The sequence below is a fragment of the Oreochromis aureus genome, linkage group 7 (genome assembly GCF_013358895.1).
Source record: "Oreochromis aureus strain Israel breed Guangdong linkage group 7, ZZ_aureus, whole genome shotgun sequence".
Classification (NCBI taxonomy): domain Eukaryota; kingdom Metazoa; phylum Chordata; class Actinopteri; order Cichliformes; family Cichlidae; genus Oreochromis; species Oreochromis aureus.
The window spans coordinates 49,046,538-49,055,072 of NC_052948.1; the positions used below are offsets into that span (position 1 = coordinate 49,046,538).

The 8,535-nt window shown below is 41.9% G+C and overlaps 2 protein-coding genes across 2 annotated transcripts; one reads left to right on the forward strand and one right to left on the reverse strand.

Annotated features, from left to right (window-relative positions):
* Positions 1-882: 882 nt before the first annotated feature.
* rpl28 (ribosomal protein L28) lies at positions 883-2,816 on the reverse strand. The gene is made up of 5 exons (XM_031754518.2): positions 2,757-2,816; positions 2,236-2,323; positions 1,592-1,715; positions 1,122-1,240; positions 883-1,021 (listed from the first exon to the last, which is right to left on the reverse strand). The coding sequence occupies exons 2-5, from the start codon at positions 2,314-2,316 to the stop codon at positions 932-934; spliced, it is 414 nt and encodes a 137-aa protein (XP_031610378.1). The 5' UTR covers positions 2,317-2,323; positions 2,757-2,816; the 3' UTR covers positions 883-931.
* Positions 2,817-3,077: 261 nt separating this feature from the next.
* LOC116331770 lies at positions 3,078-7,533 on the forward strand. Its single transcript, XM_031754557.2, has 6 exons — positions 3,078-3,491; positions 3,619-3,733; positions 4,701-4,810; positions 6,021-6,120; positions 6,298-6,419; positions 6,532-7,533. The coding sequence occupies exons 1-6, from the start codon at positions 3,401-3,403 to the stop codon at positions 6,639-6,641; spliced, it is 648 nt and encodes a 215-aa protein (XP_031610417.1). The 5' UTR covers positions 3,078-3,400; the 3' UTR covers positions 6,642-7,533.
* The last annotated feature ends 1,002 nt before the right edge of the window (positions 7,534-8,535 follow it).

Here is an 8,535-nt window from a genome sequence, read left to right on the forward strand (position 1 = left end):
TGGAGGTGAATGTTCTCCTCTATCAGCGCATGGATCGTATCCTGCAGTTCAAAACCCTGACTTTCCAGCACCAGCAGTGTCAAAAAAAGTCTTAGTGTCCTCATAGCGACTGCAGCACAAAGCTTCTGTCACATCTTCACAGTAACCCAGCGATCCTTGTCACAGGTGAAGACAGGAATAAATGGTTGGTGCAGATGTTATCAGCTTAAACCCAGCAGGGGTGGGGGTGACAATGGTTCTTTCTTTCCAAAGCCATGGGTGGAAAGCTGCCAGTGGGCTGCTTTTAAATCAATCCAATGTTTCCGTATCACTAAGTGCAGTAGCAGAAGCAGTTTGCTTCAGTGTGATCGTCCTCAAATACAAATACGATCTATGATAACAACGGATCATCAGGGCAGGGAGTTCAGGAGGAGGTACTCCCTATTCATTAACATACAATATACTGGAAACAAATTTCAATCTAAAAATCACAATTGTAGCTTTTAAGTAAACTCTCAGTAGCAGCAGCATCTAAAGCTCAAGCCTGTCATGTATGGGCAGAAATTTGGATAATTAGTCTTACATTTTCCACTTACTGCCACATTTGTAGTTGTGACAAAACTAATGGCTGTCACAAGGAAACTGCACACCTGTCAAAATAGTAACATGTAACTTTTTTTCTGCTTCCATGCATCTACACTGCTCATCAGGACTGTTTTCAGACTCGTGGAAGTGAATTATCACTTGAGAAAAAACAAATTATTGTGGAAAAAAACATCCATTTATATGCATCAATTCCTCAGACACAAACAGTGCTTTAAAAATGTAACCACATCAGATACCTGCGTAGATCACTGATCTAAAGAAGCTCATGCTCAAAATTGAAGACTCAGGACACTGTAGTGTTTTTTCCAAACAAAAACCATTTTATTGATTTATCATGTGTATGAGTTTATGCGGTCTTGGCAGCCCTGGTGCGCTTCTTTTTGACCACAACAGGCTTCTGGCTCTTCAGGATAGCGCTGGCACGACGCAGGGCAGCCTGGGGAAACAAATGAGACTTAAATGTTGTTCTTAAACTTTGACACAAACAAAAATGCCAGCTATGTTTCAGCCTCCCAGAAACTACAGATTAAGCTCACCATACGCAGGTCCTTCCTGTATTTGTTCTTGCGAATGATGTGCCTCAAGCTGTTGAGGGTGGCACGGGAATTCTTGTTGATGGTGACCTTGACGTAGGAGTTGGCAGGTTTGTTCTGGCCTGTGCATCAAGAGAACAAAATGAGCATCAAATGTATCAAATGATCCAAAAATATGGATTTTCCAAGAAGAAAACTACATAATTCTGTATACTGTGATATATGCAATATACAGAATCTAATACTTCTGCAGTTGTCATCCTTGTCATATCTCACTGTACAACACAAAATAGTGTATCTAGTTATACATTTTAACAACTTCCTCCCCCCCCCCTCCCATTAATGAAAATTCATTAGGCATCCATAGATGACATAAATATTCCTTAAAGTTACTAAGGAGAGGATCGTCTGTCCAGTCTGAGTCTGGACAATGCTATTACTCAAACGTTAATGAACCAGCATTACTCATTTACCTGCACGCTTCTTCAGCACTACGACGACACCCTTGCCGTCGGCTGCAGGCTGCACACCTACAGTCTTCTTGTGCACCAACCCATTGAAGCGGAAAGAGTTCCTGGCCTTCAGGTTGTTGGGCTCCTGTCACAAAACAAAGACATTCAGATCACTGGCATGCATTTATTTAATTATCTTGCCTGATCCTGCTGTTAGGCTAGGGAGGTAATGCAGTATTATTAATAAACATTACCAGGACATTTAAAAAGCTCAACAACTTGATCTTCAGCAATATAAAAAAAATTACAGATGATAGCCAACTAGCATTTCCAGTGCCACCTTCAACTAATCTCACATCTTTAGCCAAAATTATGTCACAAACACAGATACAGTCCAAGCCTATGTGGCATATGCTGTCAGCTCAGCTAATATGCAATTCTCAAACACTAACAGCAGACTGTCTTGCAATGTTTTGTTAGTACGTAAAGGTGAATGTACAAAGCCTGGGATCCGTGTTTCAAGTCTAGGCTATTTGTGTCCCTACCATACCACACTGTACATCACTACTCAAACCCAGTTTCAGTACTAAAGCAAACTTTCTGGGTCACTTTTTAGGCGTAATCGCACGTTTGGTCAGGTTCTTCAGAGCAGGTTTTGTACTCACAGTGCTGTAGGTCTGTCCGTTCCTCTTGATGAGGAAGCTGGAGCAGTTCCTGATGACCATCCACTGCAAATGGGACGACATGGTGAACCTGTGTAAAGGAGGGAAAAATATTTCTTGAAAATCTGGAAGACGAAGAACCCTGACAGGCGTCTAACATGTTTACCTGCATTTTCTGAGATTAGCTAAACGTGTTAGCTTAGCGCTATAACTTGAACGGGCTAACATGGGAAACGGTGAGACGGCAAATATCTACTATAGCGAACCGTAGACTTTACTAATCTGTTAGGACTGTACAGAAAACACAGAGAGCTGCGGTTGCTAGCATTAGCGCCGCTGTTCAGGCCGGGGAACCGAAGGAGCACGATGAGGCCTAACCAGAGCGAGGTGCTTACAAGATTAATCTTTCCATTTCTACATACAACAGGGACATTTATTGTCGCACAAGGTGTATAACAACAAACAGAAGAATAATAGCTATATTTATTAACACAAAAACAACTAGGGAAAGAAAACAAACGCACTTTAATGACCAGCTTTTAGCCACCGAAGCGACCACGTTACCTTTTAGCGGAGGAAAGGACCGGAGAGAGCGGAAACCGCTTTACGGAACCTCTCGCTGAGATTCTTACGCACACCCATCTACCTTTTTAAAAAGCAATTTGGGACAAAAGGCATATTTTTACTGAATTAAATCACATATATCTAATATATAATATAGATATGTACATTTTATTAACGCCTTTGATGCTGTATTGAATACTGAATGTAATTTTATTTAGTACTAGTTATTTATAGAAAGAGCGGAGGAATACGGTCAGCGTAGTAAGTCTGTCCACGTCATTAATGTGCGCCTGGTGTTTACAGGCAGCCGTCAGAAATTTTACACATAATAATCAGCTGTTTTAACGCCAAACCTATGAGTGTTATGTTAGCTCCAAACTCGAGCAAACGAGGAGCAAAGGCAGGGCGAATAAGAGAGTGATTGTAGACAAAATCGCAACTTCTGGACGCCGATTTTGATTTATTTCGTGGATGTTTTCGTTATGCTGCTGTGATTGAAAGATGTGAACAAGAAATGTATCTGAAGTCAAAACTGATAAGTTAAAAATCACCGCCTGCTCTAGCATGGCAGGGAAAGTCAGGATCTTGTGATGAAGAGTCAAACATGGAAGAAGAAGAAGATCTGGAGACACTTGGGGAGCAGCTGTACTCTCTGATTTCCTCCAAACACAAAGAAGATGCTGGAAAACTCACAGGTTAGGGGGACATGCGTACCTCAGTTTTTGTTTTGTGACATTATATATATGTCTTTGTCGTTTTGTTTTAATATTTGCAAGTAAAGCTCTAACTTGGCCCTGAAGTCTAGCTTGCTCTGTGTTACAGGCATGTTACTGGAGCTGCCAGGTCCTGTGTTGACTCAGATGTTGCAGGATGATGCCATGCTGACCGCAGCTGTGGAGAAAGCCCTGAGAGCCCTGCAGGTGGCACAGGAACCCAGGTACAGAAATGGCCAGTAGTTTTGGAGTGTTATTTTTAAAAAGACAAAGCAAATTAAGTAATTTGTAAGTTACACTATATGGACAAAAGTACTGAGCCAGGGTATTTTAGATTATTATATCCAGTTGTAGAAAGCCAGGCCCTTAGCCATTCAGTCACCTTTAGAAACTTTTGTGAAAGAATGGGTCGTTCTAAAGAGATCACTGAAGTTGATTGTGGTGCTGTAATAGTATGTCGCTATTGCAAAAGGTCAGTTTGTAACAGTTTTTTTCCTCTCTGTATCGACTGTAAATAGTGTTATTGCAAAGCGGAAGCATTTACAAGCCATAACATTGAGCGGTAATGCAAACAGGGCACAAAAGTGCCAATGCTCTGCAGAACCCCAAACCTCCTTTCGGATTAACATCAGCATAAAACTTGAGCAACGGGAGCTTCATAGTATGAGTTTCCATGACTGAGCTGCTCCTGTAGGTGTAATGTGGCTTCTGGTCAGCCCAGTTCTTTTGTCCATTTTGTGTATGTGTCAGATTTTTAAACATGACACTGTTATGTGTCAAAGGTCCAAATGGGAGTAAAATGATCCCAGGTGACGAATAAGAGGAGACTGCAAGGCTGGACTTTTCAAGGGGGACAAAGGCCAAAATAACACAAAAAAACCTAAATAGAAAATTACCAGCATTCAGAGAAAAGAGATGCCACAAGCAAAAATGGCAGTTCACCTCTACAGGCCTTGGCTTAGGTTAATGGTAAACTCTAAACACATAGTGAATTAAATCTGCATCATAAGACCTGACAAAGACAGTTTCAAAACAAGATGTGCCGGCACTCCTAAGAGGCATTGTGGCCTTTCTTTTTTCATATAGGCCACAGGAGAGCTTTACCTTTGGAATAAATAACAGCAACACACATAGGATTTATCTGAATGTCAAAACATTTCAGCGAGTGTATTCTCATGTCTTTCTTTACAGTCAGGTATGTAAGGATGAGGATGATGTGTCAGTGTCATCTGACTCTCTGGGGGAGCAGCTATTTGAGCTGGTGGATGTTTACAACACAGGCCACTCACAGAAAATCACAGGCAAGTAAAATGTCTCAATAAACAACCCATAATATGTGTGTGAGATTTCACCTTGAAACAAAGCTACAAATGAGTGAATTTTAATGCAGGCTTGGTCAAACAGTTGTTTGCTAAGCTTTTTGTTGACTTCTAATATAAATTAAACCACATGTTCAGCTCATTTCAAATAAACCCTTTAAAATCGTTGCCTCTTTAGTTCTGCTTTCTGTCTCACACACTCTGTTTCATATTTTATATTTTTAAATAAATTTAAAATGACTGTTTTACTAAAGAAGGGAATGAGTGTACACTTTTATTCATGCTAATCTTCATAAGAAGATAGTAATTCATTTTTTCCTCTCATTTTAAACATATGATCAAATTATGTTGTCAATTCCTGAAAAACATTCTCAGCTGTATATTTTTGTGCCAATAAATAAACCCATGTTAATCTGAAAGAGCTGGTATTTCAACATAGTCTTGCTCTATTTTAGTGGATGGATATTTCATGGATATTTACATTTACTGCATCAACATTTAATTCTGATAGTCAGCCTCAGCAGCTGGGGATCAGACCGGCAGGGGCTCTGTCTTTGGTTGCTGCCTGACACGCATTGCACCCAATGTCATACGACGCCTCCAGTGGGATGGTGACCCTATAGGAGGGTGGGCCTGTGTCACCTCTTCAGTGCCCGGCCGTGCCCCATGCGGTGAGGCCTGGTGACCACGCAGTCACTCTCAAGATATGTCCACAGTCCTGGCTGCAGGGCCAGAAGCAGCAACCCCATCCTGGGCAGGAAAAACTGGTCCCTTGATTCCTTAATGTTGTTTAGGGGTCATGTGAATCTCTTTATGTCTGGCCCCTCACCCAAGATCAGTGTGCTTTGGGTGGTCCTACCGGGGGCAAAAGCCCCTGGGATCCCTGGGACATGCAAGCAACTCCACTACATTAAGGTGGCAGTCCCCCTGGGTGCCTCCTGGGTGAGGTGTTCCAGCTATTTCCTACCAGGAGGAGGCCTCGGGAGTCAACTCAGGACATACAGCAGAGAAGATGTCTCTTGGCTGGCCTTGGGGAAGGCCTCACTGTCCCCCAGGAGGAGCTAAAGGAGGTGGCTGGGGGAGACAAAGGTCTAGGCTTCTCTGCTTGGGCTGCTGCACGCAGGATACGGCCCCAGATAAGGGGTAGAAAATGCATGGATAAATGGATATTTAATGCACTTTTCCTCCACAGGAATGCTTCTCGAGCAGCACAAAGATGCCATCTTAAAGCTTCTTTCAGATCCCAGTCTGCTAGAGGAACAAGTGCACCTTGCCATGAAGACGCTGAAAGAGTATGTTGTTTTTTGTAGAATATTTTTACATTAGCTTTACATATGGGCTTGTTCAGAAATGTGAATTTTTTAAATTGTAGCCTGCCTTGCAGACCAGTAGCAGGGCAGCTTTAATAAGATAGGAGTGTAAATATAATCAATTGTCAATGAAAAATTGTAATAATCGCTTCACTTCAGGCAGAATATGGAGGAGACTGATATGAGCGACACCTCAGAGCTGGATGACACCGAGAGTTTAGGAGAGAAGCTCTTCTCGCTGGTGGTGGAGATGGATCCACTCCATGCAAATGATATTACAGGTGACGTTAAGCTGTAAATACATTTTGTGATTTACCAGTATTTTGTTTTTTCTCTCTGGAGAGTTCTTGTTGATGATGTTGAAATACTCATAACGCTCATACATCCTTGTAGGTATGCTGCTGGAAATGGACCCAGCTACACTCCAGCAGCTGCTCAGTGACCACACAATGCTCCAGATTGCTGTTCAGAAAGCACAAGCAGCACTGGATACCTTAAACTGAGCTTTTTTCTTTCTTTTTTTTTCTTTTTTGCTCCAGCAAAAGCAAAGAAATAAATCAATATCTTTGAAGTAATACGTCATTCCAGGAGATCTGGAGGGTATACAAGTTGCCTATTTTACAGTACGCCTTTATTATTTTACTTGGACTTTTCTGAGGACCAATGACAAAGTTTTAGTGGACCAACCGAAAATACACAAAGAACCTACAAAGCATTTCCACTCAGCACAGAACCAACTTATTGTTAGCCATTTCTGACATGGATGCTGTGATTGTCGTTCTCAGATAAATGGACTGAACATGTTCCAGTGTGACAAATAATAATCTATCAAAGCTGTTGTGCTTGATGATAAGGTTTAGAATATGATGATAGTATTTATTTGTAAGTCTCTAAGCATAAATGCTAATCTAAATGTTGCTATTTATGTTTTTTTCTAACCTCAGTCTAGGTCTCAGTTGTGTAACTCGGTGATTTTCACTTCCTGTTTTTACCTGTTTTAGAGGAATGACTTCATGGATGGTGGTGTTGGTTGGTTACCTCCTTTTATAAACGGAACTATCTCAGACTAATTATTGATTTGCCATGAAGTTTTGACGTTCATATTTCTCAGAGGATTAATGTTATTACATGCCTTCTTCAGTTGTGCATCACTGCCCCTGTTGCATCTCTTGTTCATGTTGATTTGTGGGCCAAAGTGCAATAACTAGCTCGATTTTGCTTTAAGAACACGTCTAAATTTCACCTCACTCTGTATGTTTGCAGACCTCACCTCCTCTTCATACCTCACACTATAGAAAGCTCTAATGTGTACATGTAATATACAACTGCGCTCATGCTCTCTTTATTTACCCACTGCATGTACACTGCTTATAACAATAAAACTTGATCAAGGCTTTTGTTGTTGTTCTTGTTGTTTGTTCAGTTCGCTTGTGAAAAACTGCACAGTTCACCAGCCATCACCAGTTAGCCTGTCTGTATCTGGAAATTGCACAGGATCTTATTTTGGTCATTCGGAACTACGCTAGGGGGTGTGTCCCATTTGAACCCCAGGAATTCCAGGCTATACTCTGCACAGATGTTCCTGTATACTATGCCAGCCACTTGGTTATGTCTTCTATGTATGCTCTGCCTGCCAGTATCTTGTACTCTGCTGTTTTGTGCTGGATTGTCTCAGGGGCATCTTTGTACAGCCTGCACCTGGTGTGGTAGACCCCATTCTCTATGGATCTTGTGCTTAGAGTTTGTACCTGTGCTGCCACAATTAGTGCCTCTGTGTTGTCTTTCACTCCAGCTTTTTCCAGCCACTGTTAGGATATCTGGATGTCAGCCACACCTCAGGACTTGTCTTACTCTCTGCAGGTACTTGGTGGTTTCAGCTTTCCTAGCGACCTGTACATGATTCCCATTTGTCTGTGGGATTCCAAGGTACTTGTAGCTGTCCTTGATGTCAGCAATGTTCCCTTCTGGTAGTACAGTTCTAACTACTTTCCCTGTCTTTGTTAACGTCCGAATACACTTCTCCAGTCTGAATGACATTCAGATGTCATTACTGTAGATCCTAGTGTTGTGGGTCAGTGAATCCATGTCTCGTTCGCTCCTGGCACACAGCTTGATGTCATCCATGTAGAGGAGGTTGCTTGAGAACTGCTCCATTCCACAGTCGGTATCTGTAGCCAGTCTTGTTAATGATCTCACTGAGTTCAAGCCTATACAGAACAACAGTGAGGACAGGGCATCCTCTTGGTAGATCCCCACACTTGATGGTGACTTGTGCAGTTGGCTTGTTGTGCAAGTTGGCCTGTAGTGTTGTTCGCCACATCCCCATCAAATTCCTGACGAAGGCTTTTAGGGTCCTGTCGATCTTGTACAGTTCTACACATTCCAGGATCCATGTGT